The sequence below is a fragment of the Myotis yumanensis genome, unplaced genomic scaffold, assembly GCF_028538775.1.
Source record: "Myotis yumanensis isolate MYYU_CA2020_CCGP unplaced genomic scaffold, mMyoYum1.0.hap1 SCAF_3, whole genome shotgun sequence".
Lineage (NCBI taxonomy): Eukaryota > Metazoa > Chordata > Mammalia > Chiroptera > Vespertilionidae > Myotis > Myotis yumanensis.
This window is the reverse complement of record NW_027223754.1, coordinates 194,066,594-194,082,067: the sequence shown is the minus strand read 5'-3', so window position 1 is coordinate 194,082,067 and position 15,474 is coordinate 194,066,594. Positions and strand designations below refer to the sequence as shown.

The window sequence follows — 15,474 nt, the reverse complement described above, 5'->3', positions numbered from 1 at the left end:
AACCAATGGCTTATTCTTAGGGGATGGTGAGGGAGTCAATCTGGGCGGGAGAAGGATTGATCAAAATTGCTGCAGGGCCCTAGCCAGTTTGGCTCAGTGGATAGAGCGTCGGCCTGCAGACTGAAGGGTCCCTGCTTAGATGCCAGTCAAGGGCACATGCCCGGGTTGTGGGTTCGATTGCCAGTGAGGGACATGCAGGTGGCAGCCGATCAATGATTCTCTCTCATCATTGATGTTTCTATCTCTTTCTCCCTCTCCTTTCCTCTCTGAAATCAATAACAATATTTTTTTTAAAAATTGCTGCAGGAAGGGTTTCTGCCTGAGGGGTGCCCTTGGTAGGCCCTACCAGGACATGAACACTGTATTTCCTCATTTCTCCAATTAAAATGCTCTATACAGAGCATCTTGTTCTTGTTCCTTTTCTCATGCTGGGTCGTTACCACCAACAATGTTGCACACACTGAATGACCACGTTTCAGGGGGGCTGGGGCAAACATGCGAAGCGGTGGCACAGTACCGATTTTGGTGAGCCACTTGGCCACTGCACCATAGATCTCATCCAGGATGAGGATGACCACGAGGTTGATGATGACCGCCGTCGCTGTCACTGTCACCCGGACATTGGAGCGTGTGTCCTTGTTGAGAGACAGAGCAGCTGCAGTTGTGATACGATACACAATGACCGCAAAGACAATGGAGAAGGTCAGGGCAATCTGTAGAGGAAAAACAGGGAACGTCACACATCCGCAGACAATTATTGAGCACTTATCATTTGCTCAGCCAACAGTATTATTGGCTAAACCAGGAATTTTTAATCTGGAGTCCATAGGTGGGAAACAGGGGACTGCAAACTCCCTAAATTCTCATGCAAATTCTAAGTACAGATGCATTTTTCAGGAGAGAGTGTCTTCCATTTTTATCAGATTCCAAATGGCCTATAATACACACAAAGAATTAACAATGGTGTGTACAATACACATAATGTGATTCCTGTTAGTAGAGAGCACTGGCTATGGAGGGCTAAATAGAAAACATGGAGAGAGAAAAGAGCAGGTTCCCTCTGAGAAAAATAATCTGTCCTCGACTGTACATTCTCTCCCTAAAAAAGGAGGGGGCGGGGCTCAAGCTTGGCAGTGCTTTGCAAGCTGTGTGAATGACACTGTGGTGTGCAACGAATGAGGAATGGGTTTTACTAGTAGATGTGTCTGAGTTATGGATGTCTTCAGATTTCTGGGGGGTACCTGGGAGTGCTAAAGCCTGGAGTGTGCTGGTGGCAGCCTCAGCTGTTTATTCCCATGTGCTTTACAAATATCAGTGCTTGCCCTGTGGGCCATAGTGTGAAAAAGAACCTTCCCTAAGCTGAGAGGATGCAGTGTTCTCTGAGTAAAGGGAGGATGTGTGTGTGTGTGTATGTCTGAGTGGAGGAGAGGTTAGATGGGAAAGTCACTCTGTGGGAGACCCCTCTTCGGAGGTAGGCTGGCAGTAGGAGTAGCAGCAACCCCAGCCTTCAGGTCTAGGGGGGAATGACTACCATGTAAGAGAGGAAACCTGGATGTGACATCACTGCTCTCCAACAATGTAGACATTTTCACTTCCTGTTCCTCTGGGATTGTCACTGCCAGACAGTAAGGGCCTGGAAAACATGGTGTGAGATTCTTTTTCCCCCAAATCACTTTTGCAGTGAAGGTCCATGGTGGAAGTAATAATGAGGCAGGGGCAGCCAGGGCATCGGAGAGAGAGAAAGAAAGAGAGAGGGAGAGGGAGGAAAAGAGAGAGAGAGAGAGAGAGAGAGAGAGAGAGAGAGTATTTGGGGTTGGATTTGGGGGAAAAACAATGGCAAAAACATCCTTTTCTTGGCAGTCTTGAGGGTGGTGCATGAAGAAACAACTGGGCAGGAAATCAACTTCGATGCTCCTTCTCTAAGAGGCCCAGCTGCTAAACTGGGGAAGGAAGAACACTCCTCCTGGCTACACAGAGTGTGATCCCTGGGACCTGCTCCATCAGCTGGAAAGTTGATAAACATGAAGGATCTCAAGCACAACTCCAGACCTAACTCTGTCTGCATTTTAACAAGATTCCTATTCAAGTTCCAGAGGCACTGCTCTCCTTACTTGAGAAATCCTCCCTTCCCACCTTCCCTACTTCCCCAGCCCCACCTCCAACATGTCCCTGCCAGCCCTCTGATGCTGTTCTTTGCCATCTTAACTTCTCTGATCTTGATTTTCCATCCCATTATAGAAATCAGGTTTTGAAGCTCTCCTTCAGTGTTTCCCACAAGTGTTTCAAGATTCAGTTTTCAAACTGGAAGACCTTGGAGAGCACCAGCCCAGTCCCATGACCATTAAGTAGACCAGGAAACAGACGTGGAAAGTGATTTTTCTCAAGGTCAAAAGGCAAGGACTACTACCCTACTGTCCTGGATCATGATAGGAATGAAAAAAATGTTAGCATTTAGGGCTCATTCATGTTTAGCTTTTTATCTCACATATAAGGGTCCAAGAAACAGCAATGTGATTGATCCAAGGTCTGGAGAGTACATGCTAGAGCTGATACACTAATGATGATAACATCATCATCAACAGCTGATCCATTTGTATCCACTCTATGTCATTATTCAATGCATATCTTCACTAGCACTAATCCTTATAATAGCACTAATGTCCCATCCTGACATTAGAATCCACGTACTCTGGCACTAAATCCAGTACTATTTTCACCACTTTGGCTGCATTATTGATTTTGTTGATTAAATCCAGTAAATATTTTCCAACCACTTATTATGCAAACCACTGTGCTGGGAATATTTCATGTTTGTGAGCAGTCCCCCCAACTAAGCCAAAAGCAGGGATTGGTCTTGTGCTGCATTCTGTGCCTCCCTGTTTGGTAAAGATTTGCTGATCCTGTGCACATGGTCACATTATCATGGTCCCTGTTGCTTTTGGTGTTTTAATCCCATAATATACTTCTGGGCAGAGCCAAATTGCAATGGAAGCCAGGCTATAGAGTCTATAGCCCTATTTGACATCCTAAGAGAGAGAGAAAGGGGAATAGGTCCCGACACTCTAGGACTTACATTCTGAAGTGAAGTTAAGAAAACCATTGCACACATAACAACTGTTGAGCCTAGTAGCAGCTGGACAGAGTCACAGGCCTTAGTTCCTGAGTTTCTGGTATGCTCTGAGCAGAGAACAGGGGGATTAGTTATAGGAAACTCCACAGAAGCAGCTTTGAGACCATTTTCTATGGGAAAGGCTTCAAAGAAAGAATAAGGAGGAGCAAATAGAAAAGCACAGGCAGAAGCAACCTCTGGGAGAAGCAACTAGTAGGAGAGTGCCAGTCTAGGGCATGGCATGTAATAGTAACTCAATTTTTAAAAATATACACATTAATGACTTTATCACTGACATAATAAGTTATCTCTGTAATCTTCTTAATTCACTTATTTTCTCATTCAGTCATTCATAAAAGATGTTTTGAGTACCTACTATGGGTCAGTTACCATTTTTAGGTGTCCGGGATATAATGATGAACAAAGATAAAAATTTTTTGGGCATTGATCTTCTAATGGGGAAAAATAGGCAATCTATATATATAAAAGTCTAATATGCAAATTGTCCCCACGGGAGTTCAATGGGAGACCAATTGCTCGCTATGATGTGCACTGACCATCAGGGGGCAGCACAGAACGAAGGGAGGCCACAGCCAGCAGGTGGCAACTGGGGAAGGGAGGCCCTGGCCAGCAGCTGGAAGGCCCTGATTGGCCCTGATCACCGGCCAGGCCTAGGGACCCTACCCATGCACGAATTTCATGCACCAGGCCTCTAGTAACCTAATAAATAGGTAAAATATATAGTATATCTGTTGTGATAAATACTATGGAAACAAATAAAGCAGAACAGGGGCATAGGGAAAGATTGCAACTTAAAATAGGGTGGTCAGGAAAGGCCTGGGTGAGAAGGTGACATTTCAGCAAGGACCCAATTGAGTAAAGAGAGAGTTGGAGTGGAAGATGAATGGTGGAGAGGAGAAGGGCCAGCCCTTTAGAATAAGAATCTACATCTCATGAAATATGAAGACTTTAGAGAGTTTTTAGCAGAGGAGTGACATTATCAGATCCAGATTTTACAAAGATCAGTAGAGGGACGGTATAAAGGCAGCGAGATCAGTTAGGAGGCCATTGCAATAATCCAGGCAATGGAGGAGGGTTTCTGATGGCTGGTTCCCAATGTATGAGTATAAGTAAATGATTATCTTGGGCATGGCAGGAGCGCTCAGGCTCTTAGTTCTAGAGGAAGGAAGGACAGTGCCTCTGATAATCCCCTGTCCTGTAAATTGAAATTCAGAAGAGGGTTAATTCAAAAAGAAAAGAAACTTTAGCTCAACATACTGGGTGAGAAAAAAAAAGAGAAAATTTATCTCCATCCATGCTGCCTCTATCACGGTGGGAAGATGGACACAGCATGTGACATTTTCTTGGCTCTTGTCATCCTATGAAAAACATCCCCAGCTGATCTGGCAGACTGGCATCCCTAAAAACGTCCTCATGGCCCTGGTCCTGAAATCTTTTGCCAAGGTTCAGTCACAGGGGACGGAGGAGGGAACGATATTTGATACTCCAGTTTGTTGCCCAAATTTCATAACAAAGTACTCTTTTATAAACACCCCCTGACCCCTTGACCCCATGCTCCACACAGTGTTCTAGGGTAATGCCCTGGTCCTCACGTATGATGAACCAAGCTGTGAATCCACAATAGGGATTGCCCATGGCCACTTCTCAGGGACAAGGGTTTGTTTTCCTTTTTCTCCCTGTTCTCCTTAGAACACAATTTTCTCTGCAGTTCCATAAGTGGGGAATGAGGTACATTTAGTTCTATCATCTTTATTCTGAGAATGTAGCCCTTTGAAGTTCTAATTTAATTTGGTGAGTACCTCCTGTTAGAATTTCAATTTTGAGCCAGCCATTCCCCCTGCTTTCAAACCTCCTTGCCCCATAAAACCACCAAAACTAAAGCTGTTGGCCAAATGGGAAAATATCCTCAAGGTACTAGTAAAAAGCATCTCCCATTTTCCCTCAGCGTTTAGCCTCACTATCCTGTCAGACCTTTAAGGCTTTAAGAAGATTGAAAAGCAGGCCTGGCTGCTGTGGCTTAGTGACTGAGTATCTACCTATGAACCAGGAGGTCACAGTTTGATTCCCACCCAGGGCACTGGGGTTGAGGGCTTGATCCCCAATGAGGGGGCATACAGGAGACAGCCAATCAATGGTTTTCTCTCATCATCGATGTTTTTATCTCTCTCCCTTCCTCTCTGAAATAAATTTAAAAATATTTTTTTAAAAAAATTGAAAAGTAGAGGAGACCAAGATGGCGGCGTAGGTAAACACCGGAGACCGCTGCCGCAAACAACCATTTCAAAAATACAACTAAAAGACTGAACGGACATCACCCAGAACCACAGGAAGGCTGGCTGAAGAGAGACTCTACAACTAGAAGGAAAGAGAACAGCAAATCGAGGCTCAGAGGCGGTGCAGTGTGGAAAATACAAAGGTACCGAGGTGCGCGCGCAAAGCGGGCTGGTGGCTGAGGGCACGGTTGTCGTTTTCTGTCGGGAGTGAGTCTCAGACTCTGGGCTCCAGATCCGGGCGAGTCTCTAGGGACCCAGACTCAAACGGGAGAAGCGGGATTATCCGGCATCAGTTGGAACCTGAGGGCAGCTTTCTCTCCGAAGTTTGCAGCGGCTGCCGGGGTTCTGAGAAGCAGAGCCTCTGGGAACGGGACTGAGCGTGGCCATAACTGCTCCCTCCGCCCGCCCTGTTGATCCCGCCCCGCCCAAACCCTGCGCACAGCCATTTGCCGATCGCCTCAGGCAAAGGCTGGATTAGCGCCTCCCCAGAAGGCAGACGTTTTCCATACAGCTGATTCCTATAGCCAGTCGGCCTGGTGATCAAACCCCTCTAGTGTTAACTACAACAATTAAGGCTTGGCTAGAACAAGACTGCGCACAGAGACCACAAGGGGGTGCACCAAGAAAGCATAAAAGATGCGGAGACAAAAAAACATGACAGAAATGGAGGATATGGAGCTAAGAATCGCAATTTTGAGGGCTTGCCATAAATTTGTGCAGAGCCTCACGAAAACTAATGAGACCCTCGATGCTATGATAAAGAAATTAGAAAGTAAGCATACACGGACTGAAATAAAGAATATTATACCCAATAGCAGACCAGAGGAGCACAATAATCAAACCAAAGATTTGACAAAAAACACCCAATTGGAAAAGCATAATGAAAAAAGAATCCGAAAGTGTGAAGATAGTGTAAGGAGCCTCTGGGACAGCTTTAAGCGGTCTAATATCAGAAATATTGGAGTGCCAGAAGATGAGAGACAGCAAGATATTGAAAACCTATTTCAAGAAATAATGGCAGAAAACTTCCCCCATCTGGAGAAAGAAATGGACTTACAGGTCCAAGAAGCGCAGAGAACCCCAAACAAAAGGAATCCAAAGAGGACCACACCAAGACACATCATCATTAAAATGCCAAGAGCAAAAGACAAAGAGAAAATCTTAAAAGCAGCAAGAGAAAGAGGCTCAATTACCTACAAGGGAATACCCATACGACTGTCAGCTGATTTCTCAACAGAAACTTTGCAGGCCAGAAGGGAATGGCAAGAAATATTCAAAGTGATGAATACCAAGAACCTACAACCAAGATTACTTTATCCAGCAAAGCTATCATTCAGAATTGAAGGTCAGATAAAGAGCTTCACAGATAAGGAAAAGCTAAAGGAGTTCATCACCGCCAAACCAGTATTATATGAAATGCTGAAAGGTATCCTTTAAGAAGAGGAAGAAGAAGAAAAAGGTAAAGATACAAATTATGAACAACAAACATGCATCTATCAACAAATGAATCTAAGAATCAAGTGAATAAATAACCTGATGTACAGAATGAACTGGTGATTATAATAGAATCAGGGACATAGAAAGGGAATAGACTGACTATTCTTGGGGGGAAAAGGGGTGTGGGGGATGCGGGAAGTGACTGGACAAAAATCATGCACCTATGGATGAACACAGTGGGTGGGGAGTGAGGGTGGAGGGTGGGGTGGGAGCTGGAAGGAGGGGAGTTATGGGGGGAAAAAAGAGGAACAAATGTAATAATCTGAACAATAAAGATTTAATTAAAAAAAATTGAAAAGTATATTTATCCAATATTTTGGGGAGTTAGTTTCAGCACAATGGGATGTTACGAATATCTTAACCTATCACTACTGGGGGGTAGAAGTATTTTACTTATCTATTTTCTTATTTATGTATATATTTGTTATCTATAAACTCCTTGAGGGAGCGATTATTTTGTTTTATTTTCTGCTCTATCCCCACTGCCTAAGAATAGCGTCAAGCACATAGTTGGCACCCATTAAGTATTTCTTGAATGAATGAATAATCTCTGACAACAAGATGCATATTGTGGGAGGCTTTGAAGTGCTAAATTAAACTTTCTATCATTCCAGCTTAACACATTGTAATTCACCACATGTTGTTGAATAAATTCTACATGCCTTGCTCTTGTTAAACAATGGGAAGATAACAAATGTAGACTTCTAAGTTCTGGCAAGACACACATCACCTCTGCAGTTCATCTGCGAAACAAGTGGTTGAATTAGATCCTTCCTTCACTTTTTAAATTTCTGAGACTAGGACATGGTTCCTGTCCTCAGTGGTCAGGATGCAATAATAATGACAATAATAACCTTGGGCCAGGATCAGTTACCTGTGGTCAATAGGTCCAGCAAATCATTATAGTCCCACTTATTTTTAGGATAAGCAATCTCTCAAACCCTCCCTCCCCTCCCCGGAACGAATGTACAATCCTGCTTAGAAATGCTGTCAGGATACACCTCTCCTCTGTAAAATGGAAGCTAGAATCCTTGAATACTAGGATTCTACCTATAAAGAGGGGGCAGATGTCTTAGTGGCTTGTGCTCAGTCCTCTGAGTTTTACCTTTTATTCTTTTCAGCAAGATGGAATGTTACAAATCTCCTAAGATCTTATTGCTTCAGTTACTGTTGGCTCACTTATCCTGGCTGCCAAGACCAACCTGCTACCACTTTGACTCAAATGTGAATCATAGACCCCTTCTCTACCTTCCCTGACACAGCTGAGACCATCTGGGTCTCTCAAAAAGGCTCTCTCAAATTCTCAGGGAGAATACAGAGAAATAAACACAGCAACTGCAGGGAAATGGAAAAATCAGCTTAGAAAGCCCAGGCTGGCTGTCTCCTGTGGCTCCCAGACTCTGTTCTATTCCACAAACCATCAGAGAGAGTCCGCCCACAGCTTAAACAGGCTGCCACAATTCTGTAGCCATCTTACCTGATTACTTCTTTTGAGGTCTTGGTCTATATCCCAATGTGAAGGTACCATCTCATGACCTACTCCCTGGAAGTTCCAACTTCAAACATCTGTGGTCAAGGCTGAGAAGGTAGAACCCCTTTCCACCCTCTTCTTTATGAGAAGACTGAAACTCCTTCAATAGACACAGAAGGTCACTGACCCCTTCCAGGTCTGGTTTTCTGTGTGAGAAAATCACCTTCCCATCTTCACGTGACTGATAGCAGCAATGGCCTTGCTGTAAGATAAGATCCTGTCCTTCTATACAGGGACTGTGGTTTCATCTTTATTAGCCCCTCATGATTCCCAGAGCTTTACAGAACAACACACCCACAGCATTCACTTAACAGGATCTAACAAGCATAAGTCATAGGCAGGTGTTCCCTCGAGGAAATTACCATGAACAAGATGGAGACAACGTTTATCAGGTAACCTGGGAAGCGATCTTTCCAGGTCAGCTTATCTTCATCATCATCCTGGAGAGAAACAGGAGAGGAGGGACAATCAGAAGGCACAAATAACAGATAATAATTTTCCTTTAATTTTGCATACATTTGCGCATCATTAATCATTCATCATTCTAATATAGATATTTTTATAGTTTCTGATGTCTTACCTCCCATATTAACAACAGCTCTCCTAATTTTTGTGATTTTTAGATAGCCTAGAAAAACTATGGTGAAAAGAGGACATGATTTGAGTTCAGCCTAATTCTTGGCTGAAGTTTTAAAACGTTCAATCACTTATCAGCTGTGTGATCCTGAAATGTTTCCTAACTTTTCTTACCCCCTATTTCTTCATTGTAAAATGGGCACAGCCACAACACCCGTCTTGCCTACCGCACAGGATGATTTTGTTTGTTTTGTTTTAATGAGAAACATGTGAACATGTTAAAGCAATGGACAAATGGCATATACAACCCAACCACAGGGCAACATCTTAAAATAGATCATTCTTTAAATAAAACATCAACCGTAGTTCCCATTCAGTGTACAAATTACCCACAATTTTTGCTTTTCAAAGAACCTGCATGTGTTATCATTTGTTTACTCCAAAAATGACTGCGTTCTCTGCTTGTCCCAAATGCAGACATTTCTAGGTACAGGCTAAGCAATCAGTCTGGCTGAAAACCCTACCTTTCCCCCTCAGATTGGGTCCAGTACACCCAGGGGCTGCTCTCTGGGACATGTGTACAGCTGACCAATCTTTCGGCATACTCTGAAGACCCTCGTGTGGTCTGGTAAGGACAACAAGGTATGTATGAAGATAAAAATCTCTGTCCATTAATTGTCATGTAAGTTTAATCCAAGCACTTGTTTTCTCTGAGCTACAGCTCTCATATAGTTAAAATTGATACAGGGTTGTTGTGAAGACTCTTTGAAGCCATGTTCATAAAGATGCCATGAAAATGGCAAAGCATGTTACGCTGGTAAGGTCAGAGCCCTGCATTTCTGCAATGCATCTAAATCAAGCTCAGCCAGTGAATGTTACAGGGCCCCCTCCTCTAGTCTCACTTTCCTCCGCGCCACTATTTCAGAATACACCTGATTTGGCTCTAGCAACAGTGCCATCTAGCCTTTGAAAGCTTGTACTGTAGGCAAAGAGCCTTCTTGGCCTAGGAGACATCTTTCTAAAAACCCTTGTGTGTCTACTATGTGCAGAACTTGGTGCCAGGAATGGTGAGAGACAGAAGAACATGGATATGCCACTGCCCCTGGGGGCTTGCAATCTAAGAAGACAGAAGTGGCACACACATACCAAAAGCTTCAGGAAGCATTTTGCCAGTGTGGGAGAGGGAATTATCTTGGGCATGAGCCTTTGGGGCACTCGAGGAAAGAAATTATGTGTCTTTCTTACTGCATGTCTGGAGCTGAGCACAGGGTTGAGCTGGCTTAATAAATGGGGGTAGAAATGAGTGTTAAGGCTGAAGTCATTTAATAATTAGCACTTTCATTTACAGATGATGGAAACAAGGGATACTCAGTTTTTCTTAGACCCGGTGATAAAATCAGGTCTCTAAACTCCTAGCCCAACAGACTTTCCATCACACAATTGAGAACAAGGGAACTACAGGTTGTGACCAATCTGAATGAATGAGAGCATATAAATCTGTTTCCGTTCAGACTGGAACAATACTCATTCATATGCTTCTAAATCAGGCCAAACATCAAAAGGGAGTAGCACTTCTTTCTGTTTGCTTCAGTATAATACTTCGTTTTAATCACACCCGTGATATTTTCCTTTAAGATTTTGACAAGGGAAACTGAAGATGGGTTAGGGTTAGGGATTCTGCAAAGAAAATAAGGGGGTGCATGACAGGGCTCTCCCTGGGGTCTCCCTCATTACAATGAAGGTTTTGATGATTTTTTTACTCTTTTCTGCTCTCTGGCCTAGAGATAAGACATTCTGCCTTAAAACCCAGCAAACCAGATGTGTTCTGGAATATCAGTGGTGAGTAGTAAAGAGAGAACTCCAGTTCATAGGCTCCGTGTTATCAGTTGCTCCATAAGGGGGCTTTGTGAATGAGGAACAGAGGAGGGAGAGGCAGAAAAACCCGTATTTGGTCCCTGCGATGAGAGAAAGGGATGAGAAACATCAGGGTGAGACCGGTTTGAAAATGGCCCTCAGGGAAGAGTTGGACAGTCATGGAAGAAATGGGGGAAAGGGAAGTATGAGCAGAGAATCGGAAAATATAGCCCATGATGAAATGGGTTCCAATAAATAAGAACAACTGTAGAGGATGACTAATAAACCCGTGGAGGAGTCAGGCATCTGCGATGGCTTCGGTTAAGGTTTCATGCCAAGAGGATGTCCACCTTCTTCAGGCCAGGGACCAAGGGGGTGAGATGTCTTTGGAACAGCCTCTACCCTGCAGTGAAAACTCTGTCCTGGAGAATGAGTTTTGGACAGCATGGTCTGAGCGGGCTCTGTGCTAGATACTGAGGACACAGTGAGGAGAAGGCTCAGCCCTGCTCAGAAGGAGCTCAGAGACCACGGCAGAAACAAGGAAAAGGATTTCAGCGCTAACCCTGGCAAGGAAGGTGGCATTACTATTTGGCATAAGAAAGAGATGTATCTAAAGAGCAATTGACTTGGTTGCCCTCTCAGAGCAACTATCTTACAGAAAAATATTCATTTTGACACAGATGTTCTAGTGTTTATTGAGAAATCACCTCCTCTCATGTTTACATTGATGAGCCCCTTTTTTTCCTGGAAGTTATAGCTTCTACTTCACACATTGAGACACTATCCAAACACAAGAGGCTGAGTGAAACACAAACATTACTAACAGCCCTCCAAGCTCCCGCAGTTACTGGTAAAGAGGACAGTGAGTAAAGCAGACTTTGTGTATAATAACTGGTTCTGATAATGGAAGCTAATTAAGACTCTCCACTCACTGGCACATTAAAGATGTGAAGATTCATGGCAGAATGCAGTTCATTGGATTACACTCTGCATAATAATCACATAACCAGCCTACGAGATAATAAAATGAGAAATAGCCTTGAGACCAGAACATCCGAGTTTAACTCTTGACTCTAATACTAACTAGTCAAATGACCTTGGAAAATTCCCAGAACCTCAGTTTCCTCATCTGTAATTATATTTCTTACCTATAAGTGTGTAAAATGGTAGTATCTGTACCACCAAATTACCATGCATTTTATATGAATTAGCTAACCCATGGAGAGGGCCACGCCAGTGCACCTGCCCACAGAGCTTGGTGAGAACTCTTAGCGTCTCCCTCTCCTTTTAAAACAGAGATGATAACCCTTGTCCCACCTAAGTGGCAGAGGTATTGTGCAGATCACATGAGTGAATGCCTGTGAGAGAGCTTTGTAAACTGTAAGGCGTCAGACAAAAGTAAGGTCTAATCAGCTTCATGATTACAGCAAAAGCAGGTGATTAGCAAGCACTTAGCTAATGTCACCATTGTTAAGACATGAGCCTAGCTGTCACCTGTGTTTGTTTCTTTGTCTCTGCTGTCTTGTTTCTGTCCCTGGACTATGGCTCCTACTTTCAAGTCTCCCATAGCAAGTAGTACAGTGATATTCATGTATAACTATGGAATTTCCCTTTTGAAAATATTTATATTCAGTATATGTATTCTCTGTACTATCTTAGAAGCTTTTCTGTATACATGCATACACACACACACACACCACACCCAGATTTCCCTATTACATTGTATGGATACATTTTTTTCACAACCAATGAACCAATATTATAATTATTAATTTAAGTTCATACTTTATTTATATTTTGTTAGTTTTTACCCATTGGCCTTTTCCTGTTCCAGGATCCTGTCCAAAACATTATATTTAGTCATCATGTCTCCTCCAGACTGTGATAGTTTCTCAGACTTTCCTTGTTTATGATGACCTTGACAGTTTTGAGGAGTACTGGTCAAGTACATTGTGGAATGTTCCTCAGTATGGGTTTGTCTTAAGTTTTCTCACAATTATGCTGAGGTTGTAGGTTTGGGAGGAAGACCACAGAGATAAAGTGCATTTTATCCATTTATATCAAAGATGCAGGCTATAATATGACCTATCACTGAATATGTTAACCTTAATCGCTTGGTGGAGGTGGTGTGTTTATGAGGTTTCACTACTGCAAAGTTACTCTTTTTCCCCATTCCATACTTTTTCTTTATAAGGTAGTCACTATATGCAGTCCACATTTAAAAAGTGAGAGTTATGCACCACTTTCTTGACAGGATAATGTTTACAAATTCTCCTAGCTTTTAATCCCTATTTTTGTATTTTGGATTTTTTTAAGGTGGAGCTATAGAGAAGAGGGTCAAAATGACAAGGAAACCCCAAGTTCAATTTGGGCAATGCTTTCTACAGCACAGACCCAGAGGCCATTTGTTCTGTTCCAAAGCCATCCAATCATCCAGTGTGATCTCGTCCTGTCATTCTGGTCCCATTCTCCTCTCAGACACAGCTACTTAATGCTCTCTCTGCTGGGTGAACCTTCAAGACCTCCCACAAACAACACTTACTCTAGAAACATAGATTCTACCAACCTCACTATCTTCTCTCTCCTAAAACAGCTCCTCCTCCGGGCAGCCTTCCTGGCCTGATCTTGAGGCCACTATTGGACTGTATATCCTTCCCTTCACTGAGCTTAATACATGCTCCCCCCTATCCTCCCCCCCCCCCCCCCACCCGCCCGCATACACACATAGCTTCTATCACCATCACGTAAGCCTCCAGAATGGTCTTGGTCCCTATAGCCCAAATACACACAACCTCTCAGGCTGAGCCTACAGGTCCTGCCCCTCAGCCCTATGGACTTGCCCATGACTGATACCCAGAATTATCTAGAGATAAAGACTTTTAGGGACAGAATCTCAATCTAGGAGGAGATCTTGGCAAGGGGCATGAGGCAGTCATGTGGCACAGCACCTAAGTCTAGAGGCATGCCTGAAGCCCAGGGCATAATGCAGTATAATTTGTGGCTAAAATGGAAAACATTATTTATTCTTCCCACTGCTTGGTTTTCCTAGCAGACACAGAAAAACAGACTCTGGCTCCCTTGTCTCCCATCCTGAGGTCCAGCCTGCTTACTTGGCTTCCTTGGGTTCCCTGGACAGCTTGTTGCTTCATTTTCTCTGTTTCCCCAGGGGGACTGTCTTGGCCTTTCTGGGTTCCAGTATTGGACTGAGCTTCTCTCCCTCTCTTATCCCAAACCCAACTGTTCTATTGTGTCTCCTGCCTGGATTCAGATTGCAGGCAGCCCCTCCCCGCTAATTATTTAAAGGGGAGACCCTTCTACATTGTGGTAATGGTAAAATGAGCCTTAGGTGGGTTTAACAAGATATGAGAGCCTGGGGCAGGCATATTATTGCCTGCAAAAGAAGAAGGCCTAGCTAAAGCCATAATCATCTTCACCCAGTAATAAATGTCTAACTCCCTAATATATAATCTTACCTAGCACATCATACAAAGCGTTAAGCCAAATGGCCATGGATTCAGAATACACTTAAAGCCTGTGCCATGATCTCCAAGGCTTGAAATGATCTACATTCCAGCTCCTCTCACATTTCATTTCCTACCATTCAATCCCTTGCTCACTCCATTTCAGCCACACTGGTCTTTCCTATTCACTGAACAGCCCAAGCTGGTTTCCCCTTCAAGACCCTTATAAGAGTCCTCTCCTATCTCTTTACCCAGTTGGGTCCTCTTCTCACTCTTCTTCTGTGCTCAGCTGTAGCATCACCTCCGATGAGGTCTTTCCCAGTGCCCCAGTCCAAAACTTGGCCCTTATTATTCTCTATCACAACACATCACTATCTGAAGTTACCTGTCTATTTATCTCCTCTCTGTCTCCCTTAGGAAAACATGAGGTCCATGACAGCAGGCAGCCTCTGTGTCTAGTTCACCACTGGCTCCCCAGTGCTGGCCTCAGCCTAGCCTGAGGATCCTTCTGCATGCGCGACTCAGGGGTGAATATCAGTCTGGAAGCAATAGCCTAGCAGCTAATCCGTGGTCGGCAAACCACGGCTTGAGAGCTACATGCGGCTCTTTGGCCCCTTGAGTGTGGCTCTTCCACAAAATACCATGTGCTGGTGTGCACGTACAGTGCGATTGAAACTTTGTGGCCCATGCGCAGAAGTCGGTATTTTGTGGAAGAGCTGGTATTTTGTGGAAGAGCCACACTCAAGGGGCCAAAGAGCCGCATGTGGCTCGAGAGCCGCGGTTTGCCGAGCCGCAGTTTGCCGACCACCGGCTAGCTCACTGGGTGCTGCTCAATGCTCCTAAGGTTGGGATTTAGTATTTAGTCTCTGGATGGGTTAAATCCAGTTTCACACAGGAAGAGCCCATGAAACAATTTTGTGCCACTGTCTCAGGTTACCACCAGTGCCAGAACCTAAGGGGAAAATGCAAGAGATTTGTGGTAATCTTTTGACACGTTAAGAAAAACAGAAAAGTGCATGTCCCATTGGCATGTGCCAATAAGGACAGCTTTTTGGATGGAAAATAATACAGGAAAGAGTTTTAGCCTGAGTAGCACCCAGCTGTGTTCTGGCTAATCATGAAGACCTTTGTGACAGAGGTCCTGCAGCCACA

At 43.9% G+C, this 15,474-nt stretch overlaps 1 protein-coding gene across 1 annotated transcript in view; it reads right to left on the bottom strand.

Annotated features, from left to right (window-relative positions):
• ANO2 (anoctamin 2) overlaps positions 1 to 15,474 on the bottom strand; it is a 302,486-nt gene that overhangs the window by 68,484 nt on the left and 218,528 nt on the right. The window contains exons 15-16 of the mRNA XM_070408835.1: positions 8,794 to 8,871; positions 518 to 713 (exon numbers count right to left, since the gene is read on the bottom strand). Of these exons, the coding sequence (XP_070264936.1) occupies positions 518 to 713; positions 8,794 to 8,871 (274 nt within the window). The remainder of the gene's footprint in view (positions 1 to 517; positions 714 to 8,793; positions 8,872 to 15,474) is intronic.